A 23855-nucleotide genomic window follows, 5' to 3' on the forward strand; every position below is an offset into this window, starting at 1 on the left:
GGAGAGTTCCTCTGCAAGTACCTGCTTGTGCTGGAAGCTGTAAGACTGAGCTCCCGGTGGACAATTTGGAGGTTTTGAGGCCAAATTGAGGGTGTATCCTTGCCGGACTATTTGGAGAACCCACTGATCGGAGGTTATGAGAGGCCACCTTTGGTGAAAAGCTTTCAACCTCCCTCCGACTGGCAGGTCGCCCGGCACTGACACTTGGATGTCGGCTATGCTCTGCTGGAGCCAGTCAAAAGCTCGTCCCTTGCTTTTGCTGGGGAGCCGAGGGGCCTTGCTGAGTCGCACGCTGCTGACGAGAGCGAGCGCGCTGGGGCTTAGCCTGGGCCGCAGGCTGTCGAGAAGGAGGATTGTACCTACGCTTGCCAGAAGAGTAGAGAACAGTCTTCCTTCCCCCGAAAAATCTTCTACCTGTAGAGGTAGAGGCTGAAGGCTGCCGGCAGGAGAACTTGTCGAATGCGGTGTCCCGCTGGTGGAGCTGCTCTACCACCTGTTCGACTTTCTCTCCAAAAATGTTATCCGCTCGGCAAGGCGAGTCCGCAATCCGCTGCTGGATTCTATTCTCCAGGTCGGAGGCACGCAGCCATGAGAGTCTGCGCATCACCACACCTTGAGCAGCGGCCCTGGACGCAACATCAAAGGTGTCATACACCCCTCTGGCCAGGAATTTTCTGCACGCCTTCAGCTGCCTGACCACCTCCTGAAATGGCTTGGCTTGCTCAGGGGGGAGCGCATCAACCAAGCCCGCCAACTGCCGCACATTGTTCCGTTCCGCATGTGTATGCTCGTGTAGAGCTGGTAAGACTGAATTTTGGCCACGAGCATAGAAGAATGGTAGGCCTTCCTCCCAAAGGAGTCTAAGGTTCTAGAGTCCTTGCCCGGGGGCGCCGAAGCATGCTCCCTAGAACTCTTAGCCTTCTTTAGGGCCAGATCCACAACTCCAGAATCATGAGGCAACTGAGTGCACATCAGATCTGGGTCCCCATGGATCCGGTACTGGGACTCGATCTTCTTGGGGATGTGGGGATTAGTTAAAGGCTTGGTCCAGTTCGCAAGCAATGTCTTTTTGAGGACATGGTGCAAGGGAACAGTGGACGCTTCCTTAGGTAGAGAAGGATAGTCCAGGAGCTCAAACATTTCAGCCCTGGGCTCGTCCTCCACAACCACCGGGAAGGGGATGGCCGTAGACATCTCCCGGACAAAGGAAGCAAAAGACAGACTCTCAGGAGGGGAAAGCTGTCTTTCAGGAGAGGGAGTGGGATCAGAAGGAAGACCCTCAGACTCCTCGTCAGAGAAATATCTGGGGTCTTCTTCCTCTTCCCACGAGACCTCACCCTCGGTGTCAGACACACGTTCACGGACCTGTGTCTGCAACTGTGCCTGACTCGACTCCGTGGAGCCACGTCCACGATGGGGACGTCGAGAGGTAGACTCCCTCGCCCGCATTGGCGAAGCTCCCTCCGCCGACGTAGTCGGGGAGCCTTCCTGGGAGGCGACGGCAGCCGGTACCGCACGCGGCACCGACGCCAGAGACCTCACCTCGGGCGATGGGCCAGCCAGCGCCACACTCGACGGTACCGGTGGCGCAAGCACCGCTGGTACCGGAGGGGTAGGGCGCAGCAGCTCTCCCAGAATCTCTGGGAGAACGGCCCGGAGGCTCTCGTTCAGAGCGGCTGCAGAGAAAGGCATTGAGGTCGATGCAGGCGTCGACGTCAGAACCTGTTCCGGGCGTGGAGGCTGTTCTGGGCTGTCCAGAGTGGAGCGCATCGACACCTCCTGAACAGAGGGTGAGCGGTCCTCTCGGCGCCGATGCCTACTGGGTGCCGACTCCTTCGGCGACCCAGAGCTCTCGGTACCGACATGGGAAGGGGACCGGTGACGATGCTTCTTCGACTTCTTGGGACGAAGCATGTCACCGGAGCTTCCCGGTACCGACGAGGAGGACGTAGAATCCAGCCGTCGCTTCCTCGGGGCCGAGACCGAAGAAGGTCGGTCTCGGGGGGGCTGTACCGCAGGAGCCCTCAGGGTAGGGGGAGACCCACCCGAAGGCTCACCGCCACCAGCAGGGGAATGGACAGCCCTCACCTGCACTCCAGACGAAGCACCACCGTCCGACGACATCAGCAGACGAGGTCCCGGTACCACCGACGTCGATGCAGCTGTCCGATGTCCCGGCGCCGATGCAGAGGGCCGATGCCTCGATGCACTCGATGTACTGGCCGCCGAGGTTTAAGGTCTGGACGCTGAAGACGTCGATGCACTCGATACCCCCGGTGCCGATGCCGACGAAGAGCCCGAGAACAAAATGTTCCACTGGGCCAACCTCGCTACCTGAGTCCGCCTTTGCAAAAGGGAACACAGACTGCAGGCCTGAGGGCGGTGCCCAGCCCCCAGACACTGAAGACACGACGCGTGCCTGTCAGTGAGCGAGATTACCCGGGCGCACTGGGTGCACTTCTTGAAGCCGCTGGAAGGCTTCGATGTCATGGGCGGAAAAATCACGCCGGCGAAATCGAAAGACGAAATGGCGAAATTTGGCACAGAAAAAAGGGGAATTTCGACCGGGGCCTAAGTAAGGCCTACCCCGACGACGAAAGAAAACTTAGCGTGGCGAAAAAACTCGAAGTAGAGGAAGGAAAAACCAAAAATGGTTAATCCAAATAATTTCTGGAATTTCTCACAGAAAGAAGTCGAAAACGACACGCGAGGCCGACTTTTCGGGGCACGAACGGTAACGGAGAAAAGAAGACTGGCCGGCTCAAGCCGGTTTCGGGCGGGAAGACGGCCGCGCATGCGCGGTGCGCATCGGCGCGCGAGGACTAGCAAAGGCCTTTGCTAGTGAAGATTCCGATTGGAGGGGCTGCCGGGGACGTCACCCATCAGTGAGAACAAGCAGCCTGCTTGTCCTCGGAGAACAAACCTTATATGGATTCTGAAAGCAAATTAACCCCACAAAGAGAATTCAGGACTTTATAGAAGCAAATTGTTCCCTCAGGGAAACCTTAAAGAACTTTCAGCAACTGCCCAGGCCGTAAGACAAAAGAATGCAGGTTGTCCATTATTACCGTTCCTTGCTGTAGGAGCTCTCACTACCGAGGAAGATTCAGGCTTTCTCCTATCTGCAAGTGAACTAAGTCCATGTACCAGGGATGCCTCAGCCAATCTGGCGGCACTAGAATCATCAGTCCAGGATGAGATGCTACCTTTTGCAACACCCAGTCCAAAAGTGCCCCCGGGGCAAAGACATACAGCAAGCATGTTTGCGGCCCCACCAGAAATAGAGCATCTAAGCCTGCTAATTTCAAATCTTTCCTTTGTCTGTAAAAGAAAGGAACAATGGCATTCCAACTAGAAGCCATCAAGTCCCTTGTCAAGACTCCCCACCAGTCGATGATCACTGAAAAGGCTGCTATGACAATTCCCACTCTCTGGTATCCAATATGTTCCTGCTCAAGAAATCCGCCTACACATTCAAAATTAAGACTGATCAAAATTAACAATGCCTAAAGATGTTGCCTGGTCCAACAAAAAAGCAAGGATGCTTCTCTGCCCAAACCTTGAATTTTTTTTGTGCTCCTATAAGAGTATGTACTGCCCATACTTCTTTGTGTGCATAAGGCCTGCATTAGCCTAACTTAGGCCTACGAACCAAACTATGACTATATCATAATAACATCTTAGACCTTGACTTCTCCCAAGGACATGTTTTTTTATGGACTGTCTGCAGTCTTCATCCAGTCCTCCCTTTGAGGTCTGGGGGGGAGGGGGAGTGTTCACAGAGCTACAGAGCCAAGCTAATCTTGCAACACTGTTGGTGAACTATCCTGTACTAGTTAGATAATAGTACCATCCTTGCCTGTTTAGTGTCCTCCCTTTATCCACTGATCACGTGCACACCTGATAAAAGCCAGACATTGTGTGGCCAGCTTATTCAATCAGAGATCTGTTTTATGCATAATATGATGTACGACATATAATCATGCAAGGCTGCTGAAGCATTGAAGAAAATGGCAGTAAAAGCAGCCATTTCAAGGCGTGACATTTCTGAAGTGCATGGGCAGTGTTCTCACTATTTCTGGCCTCAGAGTAGGCCTCTCTATCTCAGGCTCTTCTGGTTCATACAGATATGCAGGAGGCACAGGGGACTTCAAGACAGCAGCACCAACTCTGAGTTTTCCCCACAGTTCTCCTTCTCCACAAAGCCTTTTTTGTGACAATCAAAGGGAAGCATGGCAACTTCATGTCTCAGAGAACAGTCTAGGCTTTTAGATATTCTATCCAAGCTAAACAACTGAGGCTGGGTGCATTGGAGGGTTCTGTCATTCTGTCTGTTCTTTCTAGAGATGTTGGAGCAAGCCACTGAAATATGATGAGTGGTTTGGAGTGAGGACTCTCCTTATTGGATCTTTTGGAGAAGGAAACCTTCTAGCGATTGAAGGAGATGGCCTTAACAGTTGTTTAGCTTTTCTGAAGAAAAGAGCTAATAGAGATGAGTATTATCAAGTCTGCTGAGCATGAGGCAGCAACCTTGAAATGGCCACTTCGCTTACCATTTTCTTTAATGCTCCAGCAGCCTTGCCCTCCCCTCTTCTAGAAGAAGAATGTCTCTCTAAATGCCCTTCAGAGTTTTCTGGAACTTGACTGGTCTGTTGTTCCCTTACAGCACTGCCCTGAGGAACCACTGCGTCTTGCCCCATAGCGCAAACAGTGCTTGAATGATTCAGACGGGGCTTTAAAGGTGAAATTAGATCTTACCTGCTAATTTTCTTTCCTCTAGACCCTCCGGTCAAGACGCGTGGGTTATGTACTCCTACCAGCAGAGGGAGACTGAGAAAACACTGAGCTTTGAACACTGACTATATAACCTGTGCAGTACATACAGTAGGCCAGTATAACACTCACAAAGCAGAGCAACAAAAAACACAACTTTACCTATAACCAGCAACCCTGTACATGGCTACCGCCAACTGCAAGAACATTCACTGTTCCTTTCATTGCATTCTAGAGACTGTCATTTCGTGCTTCCACAGGTGGACTTCCTGAAACACCACACCTGCACCAGACCCACACCAACCAAAAACTGGTAACAAGAGTCTGAAATTATGACAATCATCAGCTGCCAAGAGATGTCAACAGAAACCTACCTCCTGGCCTACAGTATACCCGGGCGGGTCCTTGACCGGTCTGGAGGGTCTAGAGGAAAGAAAATTAGCAGGTAAGATCTAATTTCACCTTCCTCAGCGACCCTCCAGACCGGTCAAGACGCGTGGGACGTACCAAAGCAGTAAACACCTTATGGGTGGGACCTACGAAGGCCAGAGGTCAACACTGCTGCACCAAAACTCGCCTCCTCCTTCGCATGCACATCAATCCTATAATGCTTCACAAAAGAATGCAACGAAGACCAAACTACCGCCCGACAAATATCTGAAGGGGGAATCATACTATTCTCCGCCCAAGAGGCCACAACCGCCCTGGTAGAATGAGCAGAAAATACCTTAGGGACCTCACGGCCCTTCACCAAATAGGCTGACGCAATCGCCTCCTTCAACCATCTTGCTATCGTTGCCTTGGATGCCACTGCACCCTTTTTAGGGCCACCATGAAGCACGAGCAAACGATCAGACACTCTGAAATCCTGCGTTCTAGACAGATAACAACGCAAAACGCGCCGTACATCTAACTTCGTCAGCCGACGCTGCTCTGAATCTCCCGCCAAGTTACCTAAAACAGGCAACGAAATGACCTGATTAACATGAAACTCTGAAACCACCTTGGGCAAAAAGGAAGGCACCGGCCTCAAAGACACCTTTCCCTTGGAAAAAGACAGAAAGGGCTCTCTACACGACAAAGCCTGCAATTCCGAGACTCTCCGAGCTGAGGTAATAGCCACCAAAAAGACTGCCTTCAAGGAAAGATCTTTGCACGAGGCCGCAACCAAAGGTTCAAATGGAGGTCTGACTAAGGCATCTAAAACGAGATTCAAATCCCACGGGGGAACCAACCGCCGACGAGGCGGCCACAACAACTTCACACCCTTCAAAAAACGAACAACTTCAGGAATAGAAGCTATGGACTTCCCTTGAACCTTCCCCCGAAAACACGACAATGCTGCCACCTGAACCTTCAAGGTAGCCAAGGCCAGACCCCTGTCCAAACCATCCTGCAAAAATTCCAAGACCTCCGCCACCGAGGAACGAAAAGGCATCACCGTCCGCTCTACACACCAGTGCTCAAACAATCTCCAAACCCGAACATACGCCAATGAAGTGGAGGTTCTGCGGGAATTCAACATTGTATCAATGACTCTGGCAGAAAACCCTTTCTTCCTCAACCTGTGCCTATCAAGAGCCAAGCCATAAGCGAGAACCGAGCCGGGTCTGGCATAACTATCGGGCCTTGACACAAGACTACTGTTTCCGACAACTGAAGAGGCTCCGTGACGGCCATACGCACCAGATCTCCGTACCATGGTCGACGCGGCCAGTTCGACGCTATCAAAGTCACCCGTCCTGAGTGCCGCTCGATGCGCTGGATTACTCGACCTACCAATGGCCACGGAGGAAACACATACAGCAACCCCTGCGGCCAGGGTAATAGCAGAGCGTCGAGACCCTCCGCTCGCGGATCTCTCCGACGACTGAAAAACCTTGGAACTTGGGCATTGCGCGCTGTGGCCATCAGATCCATTACTGGCAGACCCCAGACCAACACAACTCAGCCGAAAACCGACCGATGTAGAGACCACTCTCCGGGATCCAGAGTACGCCAGCTCAAAAAATCTGCGTCCACGTTGTCCACCCCAGCCACATGAGCCGCCAAGACTGCCTGAAGATGACCTTCCGCCCATTGGAATAACAGGGCCGCCTCCTCCGCGACCGCCTGACTCTTTGTGCCCCCCTGAAGGTTGACATAGGCTGTGGCATTGTCGCAGAGCACTCTGACTGCCTTGTGAAGAAGCAGTGACTGAAAACACTAAAGTGCCAACCGAATGGCCCGAGTCTCCAACCGGTTGATGGACCACCTTGCTTCCGCCCGGGACCACCGCCCCTGAGCTACCTGACCGAGACAATGCGCTCCCCATCCTAGCAGGCTGGCGTCTGTGACAAGAACCACCCACTGAGGGGACTCCAACGGCATTCCCTTCTCCATATTGCAAGTTCTGAGCCACCAACGGAGGCTGCGGCGGACAACCGCCAACATCGGCAGACGCACATCCAACTCCTGCGACAGGGGAGCCCACCGACTGAGGAGAGAGGACTGAAGCTGATGCATGTGCGCCCTGGTCCAAGGAACTACTTCTATGGTCGCCGCCATCATCCCCAGAACTTGCAGGTAAGACCGGGCCGTTGGTGACGACAGTGCAAGAAACCGCCGAATCAGGTCCTGTAACTTGCGGATTCTCGGGGACGGCAAAACTACTCGACCCAACCTCGAAGAGAACGCCCAGATACTCTAGAGACTGCGACGGTACCAAATGACTCTTGCTGAAATTCACCACCCTGCCCAGGGACTGAAGAAACTGTACTACTCGCGACCTCGCTCTCCGCCCGGGACTGGGCCTGACTCAACCAATCGTCCAGATATGGGTGCACCAAAATGCCCTGCCGGCGCAAAGCTGTCGCCACCACCACCATGACTTTGGAAAAGGTGCGGGGAACTGTTGCCAGGCCGAAGGGCAGGGCACAAAACTGAAAGTGCTTCCCTAAAACTGCAAAGCGAAGAAAACGCTGGTGCGCCGCCCGAATGGGAATGTGAAGATAAGCCTCTGTCAAGTCTAGTGAAGTTAGAAACTCTCCTTGCCGGACTGCGACAATGACCGACCGCAACGTCTCCATGTGAAAAGAGGGAACTTTGAGCGCCACATTGACTCTCTTTAGATCTAAAATAGGCCGAAAGGCATCCTCCTTCTTTGGCACCACAAAGTAAATCGAGTAACACCCCGAGCGTTGCTGAGCGGGCGGAACAGAAACCACTGCTCCCAGGCTGAGAAGACGACGCAACGTGTCCTGTACTGCTGCTCTCTTGAGCCTCGAGTGACAAGGAGACTCCAGAAACCGTTCGGGCGGAGAGGTCTCGAACTCCAGGGCATAACCATCTCAAACCACTTCGAGAACCCACTGATCTGATGTGATGTGGACCCAGCTCTGGTAAAACTGACTTAGCCGAGCTCCTATACGCACCAGAGCCTGGGTCCGCACACCTTCATTGGGCAAGCCGCCCCGAGGACTGACCTCCCCCGAATGAGCCCCGGCCTCCGCGACGACTCCCTCGAAAGGACAGGGTGCGCTGGAAAAACCGACCTCTAGAAGCCCCACTAAACCTACCTGGCCTATACTGTCGAGCCTCACTTAATCGGCCCCGAGAGGAATTACCCCTAACTCCCAGCTTGGGACGAAAATCTGGGAGCCGAGGCACCTTGGCTTCACTAAGGCCTTTCACTAACTTATCCAACTCTTCGCCAAAAAGCCTAGAACCCTTGAAGGGGAGAGAACACAACTTAGTCTTAGAAGCCGCATCCGCGACCCAACCTCTCAACCAGAGAGCCCTGCGCGCTCCCACTATCATAGCCATATTTTTGGCCAACGCACGCAACAAATCATACAGTGCATCAGACAAAAAGGACAAACCCATCTCCAACTTGGCTAAATCCTGTAACTCCGAGGTTCCAGTCTCCAAGGGATCATCCAGGAGCTTCTCGGCCCAGCGAAAACACGCCCGCGCCACCAGGCCCCCACACACCGAGGCCTAGAGAGCTAGCGCCGACAAGTCGAAGCTACGCTTAAGAAATGCTTCCAACCTCCTATCCTGGGGTTCACGGAGTGCGGCCCCGCCATCTACTGGAATAGCCGTTGCTTTAGTAACCACTGTAACCACTGCATCTACCGTGGGAGCCTTAAAGGAATCTCTATCCTCCTGCGGCAGGGGATAAAGTCTCGCCATTGCCTTAGAAACTTTACACGGCGAATCTGGTGAATCCCACTCCTGGGTAATCATCTCCCGGAGATCCTTGTTCATAGGAAAGGTCCGCGCTCTACGCTGAATTCCCTTCACCAAAGGATTCTGCCCAGATTCACCTGAAGCCACCTCAGGATTAAATTTAAGGGTAGACGTGACCTGATCAATGAGCTCCGAAAGCTCATCCCTATGAAAAATCCTGACTACTGAGGGATCTTCACCAGGAAGTGAGTCCACCGGATCTACCAGACCCTCAAAACCCTCAGACTCTCCCCCATCACTAAACGGGCCATCTGTGCCCATCTGAGACAGACATTCCTCGTCCTCTGTCCACTCTAGCCGAGGTCTTTTAGGCAGCATGGGACTAACCCCCTCCACTCCCTGGGGGGGGACCTGATTTCCAAGCCTGAAAAAGAGTCCACACAAACTCTGGAGGAAAGCCAACCCCTCCTGGACCCTCATTAGGCACTTTCTGCGCCACAACGGAGGCAACTGGCTCAACCACTGCTGAGTCTGCGGAACGCGCTGAATTCAAAATGGCGGCCGTTCCCACCGAAACTGAAAGCACAGCCGCCAGGCCTGACTGAGTTGCCGCTGACAAAGGGGCCGCCGATACCGCCGGAACATCCGCGGTTAACTCGGGGGGAACTGCGTCCAAACGTTTAGGTTCTCCGCAAAGACGACACTGACCGCCCGACGATTCTATGCCCCGGCGCGAGCACGCGCGACAACAGAGGAGTGTGCCCGCCATAACTTCAAAGGTAAAGGCAGCGCTACCCCGTACCGGCACCAAGGTCAGGAAAGCCCCAAAAGCACTGCTCTCTCGCTCCTAGGACGGAAATGAACTCCCGTTCGTTCCGCACCAAATAAATAAATATATCTCCCTTAAAGATACAGAAGACAATTCTGGCAGCTGAAAATTGTAAGGCTCTCAAGGCTACAGTACACAGAAAGCAGCCGAGGCACAAAGCTGCCAGTAACACAGTACTGGAGAGCAGCACAGGGGGAGGGACCCGACAAACAGGTGTGACACCCCAGGGGGAACTACTGGGCCCCACCGGACCCAGGGCCCTGAAGCACTTTTTTTTTTTTTTTGGCAAACCACGTACAGGGTACTTAAAGGATAGAAATTTTTGGAAGAAACCCAAAAATCCTTAATCCCTAAAATCAAAACTACCTCACCAGACTATTGAAGACTGCACAGGTTGTCCTTCTACCTCTGCTGAGACTGAGAAAATACTGGCTACTGTATGTACTGCATAGGTTATATAGTCAGTGTTCAAAGCTCAGTGTTTTCTCAGTCTCCCTCTGCTGGTAGGAGTACATAACCCACGCGTCTTGACCGGTCTGGAGGGTCGCTGAGGAAAAAAACAATTACAAACCTGTCTGGCAACACTGACTTCAAGAGCTGCTAACACTCCATTGTGAAAGGTGAAAGGTCCGTGTGGCCAGAGAGATACAAAGCTATGGAATGAGGGAGAAAGATTGCACCTGCTCCTGGCACAAAATCAATCAAAACACGACTGGCAGTGCCACCTGGTTGCGCTCACACTTCCAACTATGAGGCAAGGATGACGTTACTCGCGGATTCCCTCGATGTGCTGAGAGAACTGCACAACCTTCAGGGTAAGGCAACTTGACACCCCCTATCAAAACTGCAAGCAGCTTGTCCACAACATCCCACTCTTCATGTGAACAAAAGCAGATGGAGAGGGGGTTACCTCAGGAGCTCCCTCCTGCTAAGCCTCAGAAGCCTTAAGTTTCAAAAATTTTAAGAAACACTTCCTTAAATCATTTTTTTTAAATGGGGCTCTAATAAACCCCTAAGGCGCCAAGCTGGCTGAGGAGGGACCTGGACTCCTCCAGGTATCTCCTAAGGTATGGATGTCCTGGATTCCTCTTCATCTGCCTAAGAACAATTGGTTAACCAGTTCTCCAACTAGATTCAAGAGCTACCTCACCAGCCCAGTCCAGAGCTGCATAGAATTCTAACCACCATCTGCTGGAAACAGTGAATACCAGCTCTCAGGTCTCCGTCTCCATCTGATTGCTGACAGATATAACCCATATGTTCTGGACTGATCTTGTTATGACGAAAAGGAAGATACTCTTTTCTAATAACCATATAAAGATCTGGTAAATATACCCTTGCAGAGACGGAAGACCAAACGACAGCTACATATGTTGCTGTTAGCTGCTAATAGTGCTAAGTGTTAACATGATGCTAAAATTACAGTAATACACAGTTATACTACCAATAACTGTCCTAATAACTTCATTCTGCCTAGAAAGTTTCAATAATTTACCTCAGATTTCAAGAACCTTCTTTACATCCCGTCTGTCCTCTTTCCTCACTCTTTGGGGGAGCAGGCACCACTGTTTAAAGAATTCCTGCTCTAGACTGTTATTTATAGTTCCTCAACATTAGTTTTCATGCCTTTAACATCACAGCCACAGCAGTATTGGTACAGAGGGGACACAAATCAGTATTCTCTCCAGGGAGAGGTAGAAAGATACCCTGAAGGATCCTGTGTCACTGTTATGTGGTGTTCTTTCTAGGGGTGGTAAGCTCTTCCTCTAAAACACTCAGGATATCATTATTAAACTAAAGTCAAATATAATTTATTGAAAAACAGATATCAAACTGCTCAGTACTTATCAAGGCAATTCAAACATTAGTATTGTCACAAGGGGGCACTCATGTGCTCAACTAAGTTCAGGAATCTGCTACAACACCACCCACTGGTTGTGGAAATCCAGAGTACTTCAGCTCCAGAGAACACCCTCCATTGGTTCAGGACTTTTTAATTATGAAGGAAACAGAGTTATGATCCAAAATGCTTTACCACTTCCAAATTGAAAAAACAAATATGATTTTCTTCAGTTTACTCTAAATAAAGGACACAAGCTTAATCCCACATACTTGCAAGTCACCAATTTCCTGAACTATTCTAATGGTTCACAGTGATAACCCTCTCTTCCACTTTCCTTGCAGCCCATCTCTCTCTTTTACCAAACCCTTTTCACAGGGTGCTGACCTGCCCAGTTTCTACTCTCTAATCTAGGCCAGGTTTTTCTCTTAATAACAAAGGCATTACTGCACATTCCAAAACATTTAGCATGTAGCTTTTCCCTTTCTTACTGTGTTTCACTCTTGTCTGGGATCCCCTTCTGGGCTTGGAGACTGTCTTTAGGTCTTCCCTATATTGTCCAGCATGACTGGAGCCATCTAAACATTACCACACTATTTTACAACCCAGGGGAAATCCTGGGCATTACACCCTTCTGGGTTTGTCTTCTTGCAAAGAACAATGTAGCCCTTCCCCCAGCTTGAGTACATAAGCCTGTCTTTGTCAGTACTGATTACTAAGGCATCTTCCCCAATTCTCTGGGTAGCAGCACTTGGAACACAGATTCCTTTGCTTTCTTCTCCCCGGGGGGCCCGATACACAAAAGTCCCTATTAGAAACCGCGTGCGTTTAGATCCTAGGTAGAACTTACCGATTTGGAAATAGCGAGCAATGCTCAAAGGAAATTGAACGCAAATGAGCTGCACAAAATTTCAGAGAGCAGCTTAGTAGGGAAAGTGCCTAGCACATGCGCACAACAGTCTCTCAGTAAATGTCCCTGTTCTGCACGTGTGCTAGGGCTGGTGTACTCTTTCCTTTTCCCTGTAGCACTTGCTGGCTCCACTGTCCTGTCTCCATTAAAAGGTAAGTGTTCCTTTCTGTGCATCACTTGGAAATGTTTGTGCATTGCTCAGAATGCTCATTTTAATACTAATGAGCTGTTTGTAATACATTTGCATAGGATTATCATTAGCTGCTACCCTGAACGATAAAAACTATGCAGAACCCCTTTGTGCATTATACGCCGAATAACGTGATCGCTAGACTGGCTAGAACTAGTTTAAATCAGACGTTGCTAGCATGGTAAGCTTTCAGCATCGGCCCCGGAGTCCCTGAAGAATTCTTATCATGCCTTCGGGTGCTAAGCCTTGAAGTCCTACCTTCCCTCCTATGAAGCCCTGTTACTCATAGTGAAAGCAGTTGTTTCCTGAACTGGCCCTACCACCCCATCTGCCAGCCAAGAGACTCATTAGAGAGGAAGATCCAATCACTTAGTTTCAACAGCTAAGCCTTACAGATTTCCTAGGGAGCACCTCTGCTCTCTCCCTTTTAGCTTTCCATATGGGGCTTTTTCCCTTCCTTCAGCTTAAGCAGAGAGCACCCCAGTTCTCTCCCTGCTATATTTGTCCTGGGGCTTTTCTCTCCCTTCCACTCTAGCTCTCTGGTACATCAACTGTTTTAATCTCCTTACTCTGGCAGGCTGAACTGCTGCTGATTACTCCCAGCTGAATGACACACCTGTCTAAAGCTTTGCTCACCTCCTGAAAGTCTCATTGCCTTATGGAGAATGTAGTTCTACCAGACTTAAGAAATTATTTCTGCTATTGCCTAGATTCTAAAGTGAGTAGTAATTCACTATGCTTGATCCTTCCTTACTGCCCTGACAAGCAGCACATGCTTGGTTGTCACAGTATACATGATTCTGCAAACATGTATCCACATATCAATACATCACACCCTTACCATGAATAATTACCCGTTCCTTGCTTCATTTTAATGGTAGTTTTTAGGGCTCAGAATAGAAAGGGTTGAGATATGTAATGGAATGCTTATTTTGTTAGGCCCCTGCCCAAGGCATTGGAATCAGCACAGGAGGCCTTGCTATTGTCTCCAACATGTTCATCTAACAACACAAAAAAAGCCATACTGGGTCAGACCAAAGGTCTGCTAAGAATCCTGTTTCCAACAGTGGACACTCTAGATCATAAGTATCTGGCAGGATCCCAAAGTAGATAGTTCTCATGTAGTTGAACTATAGAAATTATGTGTAGTAGTAACACTAATACTTCTTCAATTTCTTTTACGAAATTGGTATGGATGAAGATACAAGAGTTTTACATGTTGCCCTTCAAATATGGAATATACAGCCTAGGGAAGCGTATCTGGAACATGAATACTGTAAAACCATACATACACAAAAACTTAAACACACATAATCAGACAACATAAATATCTAAACAGCAGAAACAAACCCCATTATAAAACCAGTTAAACCTCATAGATTTAAAACAAACAAAACTGGGGTTTGCTTCTGCTATTTTGATATTTGTGTTGTCCTATTATACGTGTCCAGGTTTTTGCTATGCATGCTTTTACAGTATTTCATATGTTTTGTGGTGACATATCAGTGTTATGCTTACTATTATACCCTGCCTTACATAATGATCTGGAAAGGGTCTGTGTCTGCACTTACCAATCATGATGCCACTTGTGTGGGTGACAGAGCTGCTGTCAAATGACTTCTCAAGTGCTGCTACCCCAAACTCATTAAGGTCCAGATCATCTAGGGCAGACTCTACCAGAGAGGAATGGAGGCTCATTAAACTCAGATGCAGAGGTAAAAATCATTAACTGGCATAAGAAAACGACTCCCATAAAACATACACACTGTGGCGCAAAGGGATGAATGCAACTACAGAAGTTGACCCACAATTTGTTAACTCTTTCCCTGCCCTACCACCCTACAGCAACCCTCATTGCCTTTTGAACAGTTGAATATTGAATAAGGCATGCTGGAAGCTTAAGTTACCTATGACAGATTCCACGGTGTCACTAGTTGGGTAGAAGGGAAGTGCATTGGCATTCATGCCTGGTATGTTGCTGGTACCAGCAGGGCTTGGGGGAGTTGCTGCCAGGCTGGAGGTTATACTGGAGGAAATACTGGAAGTCAGGGGGCTGCCCACAGGAAGAATCCCTAACATGTCCTGAAAGCAAGGAAAACACAATTAACAATGCCGGTCTGCTCTTCTGATACCAGCAGACATTTTACTTGCTCTGTTCCACCCTGAGGAAGGGAGTGTATGCTCCCGAAAGCTGGCAAGACATTTTTTTAGTCCAATTAAAAAGCATCACCTTGCATTATTTTTCTTTGGTTTGTTAACCTTTATTTCAATGGTTTAATGCTCAAATTATCTCCTAACATCCAATGCCTTAATTCTCAGCTCTGTAAAAAGCACTTTTACTATCTGCATAAAACCGCCAAAACTCTGAACATCTAGAATACAGTTATTGAGTACTGGGCTCCTTATATTCAGCATTCTGTCAGAAAACAATCTACTTACAAAAAAGACATTTTCAAGGTCAAAGTTTTTATGGCTGCACATGTACAGATCAATTCTTGGTAATTCTTAATTATCCAGGTTCTAATTAGCCCAGTATGTATGGATTTTGCCTGCAGATCTCTCCCTGTCTCCTTACCTTCATTTGCTGCACTGCTCTGGGCTCTTTAAGGCTCATGGTCTAAGGTATCTCAGGACCTGTACTAAAGGATTAAACTGTGCCTTGGTGATAAAACAAAGAAAAGCAAAAGAAAACCAAAGTTCTCTGCAACTGCTTTGTGACTTCCAGGTCAGATTTACTCAGTCTACAAACGTCTTAAAATTATTTTTTAAAGTGTCGTTGGTGTACACAACCCTGTTCAAGAGAACAAGGCGTGTTAATACATGAAGAAACCAAAAGCAAAAAATGAATCGCACAGAAGCTGCTAGATCTTTAAATCATAAAGGCGTTTAGTGTAAGTGATGGGTATTACTAACAACCAAGATACATAAGGGAAGAAACATAAAACAAAGACAAGATCAATAAAGGAGAAGAAAAAAACATCAACTGAAGGTACAGACAAAAGACTCCATAAAAGTATGGGATTTCAAGAACAATTTCACGATGGGATGAGTGGGTGGAGAACAGAGCGGGATGGCCGACTGAGTTGCAGAGGTACAGCTGACACTAGAGAGACAGAAAATTACTAGTTTCACTCTTGAGACAGGTGGTCCAAGTAGCATATGAAAGCTAAGCTGTGTTCTTTCATAACGCCATGACTGTCATGAACAGAGGGCTCTATTTACTAAGCTACATTAACTGATTAACGAGTGTTGATGCATATTAAGGCATACAAAATAATGCAAGCGCCATTGCAGCTTGTTTACTAACTATAGTGCTTATTAATAAAAGCACTATTCGTGTTTTTACACGTTTATATTGCTAAACATCCAACATAAACATTTATGTCAGCCATTTTATATACATAAATGTTTATTTTTTTCTGAGACTGTCACAGGGCCTGGTATCCCTTACCAGTTTCACTTTTGGAAGGGGGATGGGGTGAGGCATCAACTACTAGGGGATTAAGGAACAACCTCCCCTAATCCTTCCAGTGGAGTTCTGCTCAATAGGAGCACCTGTCTGAAACCTAGCTGTACTGGGTAGCAGGTGTAAATCCAGACATTGACCTTTTTTGGACATTCCGCTTCTGAAATGCGAAATACAGGTTTATATTTTTAGGCCCTGCCTAGACCACACCCCCTTGCCATATGCACATTTTAGAGTCTGATGTAAATATCCCAGGTTTGTAAAATCGGGTTTTCAGCACATAAATATTTATGTTGCTAATTTATAACATAAATGTGTCCCAATGTTGCCCCATTCATAACTTAGATGTTTATGATTCTAAAATGGCTGCTCCTGCCACAAGTAACCAGTACAGAAATGATCATTTCACCATGTATTTTAGAACAGGCTCTAGATCAACAGATTCTGTTCTACAGTACTAGTGGAACTTTAGACATCCTGGCATGATGTCTCAATTCTGATTTGCATGTCCTTTCTAAAATCCACCTCCATATGCTTAACTCAAATTAACACACATTAATACAGTTCAAATAATGCCCTAGTTTGATATCCACAGGATATCTTTGCAATACAATAATTATGTCATTTTTATTGGTTCACCAGACCCATCTAACCCAGAAGTCACAGAGCATGCTGCAGAACAGGCAGTCTCATGTTTAGAAAGTGACTGACCATCAGTGGCACAACTCAAAAGATGCTTTTATTCCAGAGGTTAGAACACTTACTTAATGCTTCAAGGTTTATCTCCTTAGAATGATGTTATAAAGAAAAGACCACAGTGCGATGTAAAGAGAAATTACATCTTAACCTGCTAATTTTCTTTCTTTTAGTCCCAATAGATCAGCCCAGAATTTGTGGGTTATGCCTATCTGCCAGCAGGTGGAGATAGAGAACAAAGAATTGAGCTGTGCCGTAGGTGGCACCGTGCAGCTTTTCCTATTCAGTATTTTTATAACAAAGCAGTTGAAAATAAAAGATCCACTCAGGTTTTCTTCCTCTTTTTGAACAACATGAAATCAAAACTCTGAAGATGAAGCAAACATTTGTATAAGTAGTTTACACATCTGAAAAGATAAGTCTTTAGAATTGTATTACAAGAAAAACACTGAGAAACATGTCCAGAGTGGACTAATCTGTTGGGACTAAAGGAAAGAAAATTGGCAGGCAAGACCCAATTTCCTTCCTTAACGTCTCCAACAGATCAGACCAGAATTTGTGGAATGTATCAAAGCTGTCCTCAAGTCAGGTGGGGTTCAGGTTCCCTGCTAGAAGAACAGAAGCTCCAAATGCAGCATCTGCTCTAGTTGCAACATCTAGTCTGTAAAGTTTGGAGAATGAACAATGTATGAAAAGAAGACCATGTTGCTGACCTGCAAATTTCCTTCATTGGTACTGCTTGGATCTCCGCCCAAGAGGCTGCAACTTCTCTTGTAGAATGAGCCTTGAATGCTGGCAGTGGCTGTTTGCCCACCAATTTATATGCTGAGGAAATCATTTCTTTCAACCATCGAGCTACAGTATCTTTGGAAGTGGGAAGACCTTTCCTAGGGCCTGCAAAAAGAACAAGGAAGTGGTCGGATCTACGAAATTCATTAGTGACCTCAAGACATCCAGCAATTTCAAGGAAGGAAACTCTTCCCCACAATCTCCCTGGTGAAAGAAAGGAAGAATTAAAGGCTGATTTACATGAAAGGGGGAGACCACCTTTGAAGAAATGAAAGGACAGTGAGAACGGACACTTCTGCATCCAAGAAAGCAAGGAACAGATCTCTACTAGAGAGCCTGAATTTCAGAAACTCATCTTGCTGAAGCTATAGCAATGAGAAAAACAGATTTTAGTGTGAGATTTTTCAAGGAAACTTTTCTAAGGGGTTCAAAAGGAGATCTCTGAAGCAATTTAAGTACTAGATTAAGATTCCATTATGGGCAAACTGGTTGTAAGGGAGGTTTTAAATGATTAACTCCTCTCAAGAAACATCTGGGTGAGCTGCCAAAGAAGAATTTTGTAGATGGCCTATGAAAAACAACTAAGGCTGCCATTTTGTACCTTCAAGAAATTCAAGGCTGGGCACTTTTTAAAGCCCTCCTGAAGAAAGGCTAGAGAATGGGTCAGAGAAAATTGAAAAGGCAAAATAGCCCTTTCTGAGCACCACACTTCAAAAACTCTCCAAACTTTGATGTAAACCACCGATACAGATAGCTTCCTACCCTGGTGAAAGGCTGCGATAACCTTGTCAGGATATCCCTTCATTTCTAAGCTTTGACCTCCCAAGAGCCAAGCCATAAGATCAAAGTGAGATGGGTCTTCCATATGTGTGGGACCCTGGAGGAGAAACCCCTTGAGAAGCAAAGAGGCTAGTCTATTAGAAGATACATGCGGTCCACATACCAAGGCTCCTGGGGCAATCCAGTGCTATCAGATTTAAGCAACCTGGTTGAAGAGATTGTCTTGATGAAGAACTCTGCTAATCATTGGCCAGGGTAGACCATATGGTCTTTACCTGCCTGCATTTTTTCTATAGTATCAAACCAGACCCCTAAGTACTCAAAAGACTGAGAAGGTGTTAACTGACTCTTGGCAAGGTTGACCACCTAACCCAAGGACCAAAGATGAGAGATCACGTGGAGGTAATGTCCAAAATCTCTCAAAGAGAGGAGGTTCTGATTAGCCAGTCATCCAGATAGGGATGGACCCTGATCCCCTCAAGCTGAAGGAATGAAACTGCCATTGGGTCTGCAAAGAACTGAAGGATGCTTTAGGATTATCTTCTGGTAAGCATTGAGGCTTAGAGTCTCCTAAGTCCTTAACAAGCTTTTCAAGGTCCTCACCAAAGAATAATCTACCACTAAAGGTACATTTTTGAGTCTGGATTTTGAAGCTACATCTGCAGCCCAATTTCTGAGCCATAAAAACGCCAAAGCCATTTCCTTCACAAAAGCCCTGAGCAAATCATAAAGATTGTCAGTTAAATAGGCTAAGTTCACTTCCACAGTGTGCAGATCAAGAGCAGGTTAGATTCCAAATCCACAAAAGGACCACCAGATTGCTGGACTAGATGAAGACAAGCCCTAGGAAATAAGATCCACAGACCAAGGCCTGAAGATACAAAGAAGCTATTCCAAAGGATAATTTTAGGAATGCTCCAATGTTGCAGTCCTAAACATCTTTGAGAAATGTGCCAACCCTCAACAGGAACGGTTGTCTTTTTTATGTAACTGCTGACACCAGGGAATTCACTGTAGGACCAATGAGAGGGGGGGACCGGGGGGGGGGGGGGGGGGGAAATCCCTAGGCCCGGACCTCCAAGGGGGGCCCAGCACCGGGGTCTCTCTCTCTCCTGCTCCTGACGGGACCCGAGTGATCAAGTCCCGACAGGAGCAGGAGAGAGAAAACTCAGGCGCCGGGCCCCCCTTGGAGGCTGGGGAGGACCTGGAGCTTCCTCCAGCTCTGCTCTTCTGCCCATTGCTTGCTGAGAGGCTGCTTTTCCTCTCAGGCGCGCATACTCGGTTTTGAAACCGAGCATGCCCTGAGAGGAAAAGCAGCCACAGGGGGAGGCAGTCAGCGCTAGAAGAAGACATCTTCTGATGGCAAGGCCTCGGGATCCCCACCAACCAAGGTATTTAAATCCTGTTGCAGCAGCGGCAGCGATCGGTCGGGAGGGTCAGCAGCGGCGGCCCTGCTTAGACATGACACAAGCCACTTTAAGACTGGCATCAGGGGTGTTCCACTGCACAGAAATTAATTCCTGCATAGCCTTGTGAACTGCAAAGCCTTTAGGAGGCTTCTTGGTTCCTGACATAACAGGCTCAGATGGTATCAGGCGAGTTCCCACCTACCAATTCCCCTTGAGACAATTCCCCCCAGGACAATTCCTACTTAAAGGGGACAATTCCCACCAAGGACTCCCCCACCCCCATCCCCACCCCAGTCATTTCCCACCTTCCCTAGTCTTTTTTTTTTTTTACTGACCGTAGCTTTTTTCTTGCATTGGGTCTCATAAGTCCTGGTAATGAGGGGCTAAGTTAGGTTGAAACCTAGTTTGGAGGGTGTGGGAGGCATTTCCCCCCCCCCTCCCCCACACACACAACTGCAGTTTGTATTTATCTATTTATTTACTTATTTATGACATTTAGATCCTGGATTAAACATGAATTAGGTTGGAAACCTAGTTGGGGGGGGTATAGGGGGGCATTGCCCCCCCACAAACTGCATGTCTGGCTGTGTAAAAGATAATGTTTTGGGGGGGGGGTGAGGGGGTACTAGCCCCCCAAACAATCTGGAAGAGGAAAGGGAGGGAGATTACTTGTCCTAGTGCGTTTTGTATTTTTTGGGTTATGGCTGGGAATTGTCCTCCCAGATATGGTGGGAATTGGTTCAGTGGGAATTGTCTAGATGGGAATTGGTGGGTGGGAACTCACCTAGAACCGGCTCAGACACAGAAGAGGAAGCTTAACTTTACTGGAGAAGATATATTGAGAATTTCTAATGCTCTTGTGATCAAGGTAGAAGGCTCTTCCTTGTGAAACAGCCTAGCCACTGCGGGATTATCTCCCTTCCTCACCTGGAAGCTCTTAGGGATCCCCTCCCTCCTGAAGACTCAATCAAGGCTTCTCTGTGAAAATGCTAAACAGCCAGAAATGCCTGAAATCACTTCTCCCCTCCCGTCCTCCCTTAAAAAAATTTTCTTTTTAAGAAAGAAGTAGCCAGGCACAAGCGAAGGAGAAAGAGGGAAGGGAGAGACCTAGCACCACTAAGCATATTCTGAAAAAGGCTAACAACTGGACCAGGAGCAAGCATCTAGAGAACAGTCCAGCAGCTGCAAAGGAAACCATCTTCTACCTGCAGGAGGCAGAGAAATACTGAATTGGAACAGCTGCACAATGACTCTTACGGAAGAACTCAATTCAGTATTCTATATCTCCACCTGCTGGCAGATGGACATAACCCACAAGTTCTGGACTGATCTGTTGAAGACACTACGGAAATTAATAATTCTACATAATAACAGAGGCCTTTCAGCTGGACAATATGGAGCATGGAATTTGTGAATCGCAATATGTATTCTTATACATATCCCTCAAGAGTGACAAATTAACCAGGGTATAGTTACAGACCCAGAGAAGCTAAGGGAAAGTCACAACCATCTAATTAGACCAGTTTTGATCATGGCAACTAATCAGGCATTCAGTAGTTTAACTTCAGATAGTAAGAGTTCGTATAACATTAGAACTTCATACTTTGTACTTCCTGAAGAGCTGCTTACACTAACTACCCTATCTGCCGATTGGGTAAGGCAGAAGCTACATATGCTACCTGTTTAGACTGTAGCAAGGACTGCTCTTGGTTCCGATGTTCCAACAACTGAGATTTCAATTTTGCTTGCTGTAGTAAATAAATCCAAACAAAAAAAGATAATTAGTGTCTTAATTCTTAAATGGCCGATTGCTAGATTTCTCTAAATTGTGCTATGAAACAAACAATACCTATTTCTACTATCCCCATGAGGACCATCACAGACAATCAAAAACAAACAAAAAAGCCAAGGAAATGCAGACAGCAACAAGTAACCTTAAAACTTCAGATTACTGCTATTTTAAATATTCAAGTTATATAGAAATATTGTTGGATTCAGAGTATATTTTGGTCTGGCTGTCAATTAAAAAGTACAGCACACAAATAAAACAATTGCTTACTTTGCTAGAAAGTCCCCAGGTCCACATTCTACTTTGCAGATATCTGGCTAAGGACCAAATTTACCCAACAACGTTATACTTTCTGTGACTATATGCTCAACATAAACAGTACACCGATCAAAGGCTTCAGCTCACCAAGAAAGTTCCTACACGTTCCTGTTTTTACTACCGATTAGGATGTGTTTCCTCTTCAATGATCACAAATCTTTGACCCTGAATGTCATCTATTTTGGTTTACTGCAGAAATGGTAGAGTCTGCAGCAGACCACATTGTGTCAAGTATTGCTTAAAAGAAGAAATTATGTCTTACCTGATCATTTTCTTTCTTTTAGTCCTTCCAGACCAGTCTAGAACATGTGGGTTATGTCCATTAACCAACGGATGGAGACAGAGAAACAAAGTAGTTTTGTGTGACTTGCCTCATAAAGGCATTGTGCAGCCTTAGAATACTCAGTATTTTGAATGACCAGGCAATGGAGCTCATGCTCATAATTTAAATCAAATGTAGCATTTATTATGCATACCCATAAAGCACTATAAAACTTTACTGACACAAAGTTCCCCAACTGGGTCAGGAGCTGCCTGAAAATCTGATACAGAATAGAAACCCTATGAACTATGAAATATGAAAATCCTTGCTAGTACACATTCTTCTACAAAAATAGTGAACACTTGCGCCTGCAAGGTAGGATCATTAGCCTCAGAAAAGAAGGAACTCTGCATCAACTGACCACAGTCTCTGGTATGAACTCTGTCCATCAAGCCAATAAAGTCCAGGAGAGGTGGCACAGAAACTTCCAAGAGGAGACTACATCTTGCAGTGTACAACATATAGACTACTAGTAAAAAAGGCCCGTTTCTGTTTGTAAGGAAATGGGCGCTAGCAATGTTTTTTTTTTTTGTTTTTTTTTGGTATCTGTAGAGTTGTTAGTAAAGTGTGTGTGTTTGAGTGTGTGTCACAGTGAGACACAGAGAGTGGAAAAGAGAGTGTGTGTGTGTGTGTGTGACACAGAGCTACAGTGTGCCAGAGTATGTGTCTGCGTGTGTGCATGACCCCCTCATTCTGTCAGATGTGCAGTTACCCCCACCTTTTGTGTTTGAAGTTCTGGGACCACAGGGGCGAGCAGTGAGTCTGAGTGTGAGTGAGAGTGTGTCTGTCTGTGTGTGTGTGTATTTGTGTGTGTGCATGACCCCTTCCTTCTGTCTGAGGTGCAGGGTAGTTCCCCCCCCCCCCCCCCCCCCCCTGGTTTTTCAGTTCCTTTTCTTTTTTCTTTTTTTTAATCTCGTGATTGTGCTCTTTTTTTTTTTCCTGCCCTTTCTCTCCTGCTGTTAGGAAAGTTGGTCCGTCTGCTAGGCTTCAAGCAGCTTGCGTTATAGTCGACCCCTGCTGATACGCTGGAGGCTGTGTCTTCACCTTTGTTTTTGTTTTGTTAGTGCGGGTCCAGAGGGCTGTTCAGCTTCCTGCAGCTTGCAGTGTGGTCGAGGGCCCCTGCTGAGTTGCCCGGAGGCTCTCTCTTCACCCTTTTGAGGTTTTTTTTTTGTTTGTTACTGTGGGTCTGGTGCCTTTTTTTTTCTTTTTTTTTGCACGTGCCAGCAGCCAGTTCCTGCGTTCAGCTGTGTTTGTTGACGTCATTGAGTTCGATGCTGCCTAGTAGACCACCTGCTGAGGGAGCCACGGTCCCAAGCATTAGAACGTTGGAGGTGAGTTTTATTATATAGGATTACTATTCCTCTTCCATTTTTTAACTAATCCTAGTAGTATACAGATGAGGATCAGGTTTCCCTCATGGGAAGTCACGGCTGCCATTTTTACAATGCAGCCAGTGGGGGCAGGAGCAACTCAAGATGCTCCTGCCCCAAAGAGGCCACTAGACCACCAGAACTTTTAAAATGTAGGACTGGGGAGGGCCTACAGGAAGGGGGAAGGAAGAGCTGGTGGGCAGC

At 47.2% G+C, this 23855-nt stretch overlaps 1 protein-coding gene across 2 annotated transcripts in view; it reads right to left on the minus strand.

The window, feature by feature from the left end:
* The window catches only part of UNK (unk zinc finger), a 121748-nt gene that overhangs the window by 31105 nt on the left and 66788 nt on the right, over window positions 1-23855 (minus strand). Inside the window, exons 10-12 of one of the 2 annotated variants that reach the window (XM_030208246.1) lie at window positions 21532-21600; window positions 14620-14794; window positions 14284-14385 (exon numbers count right to left, since the gene is read on the minus strand). In XM_030208246.1, the coding sequence (XP_030064106.1) occupies window positions 14284-14385; window positions 14620-14794; window positions 21532-21600 (346 nt within the window). The remainder of the gene's footprint in view (window positions 1-14283; window positions 14386-14619; window positions 14795-21531; window positions 21601-23855) is intronic. The other variant, XM_030208247.1, reaches the window with a different exon arrangement.

Source organism: Microcaecilia unicolor, chromosome 6, assembly GCF_901765095.1.
Source record: "Microcaecilia unicolor chromosome 6, aMicUni1.1, whole genome shotgun sequence".
In the NCBI taxonomy this organism is placed as follows: domain Eukaryota; kingdom Metazoa; phylum Chordata; class Amphibia; order Gymnophiona; family Siphonopidae; genus Microcaecilia; species Microcaecilia unicolor.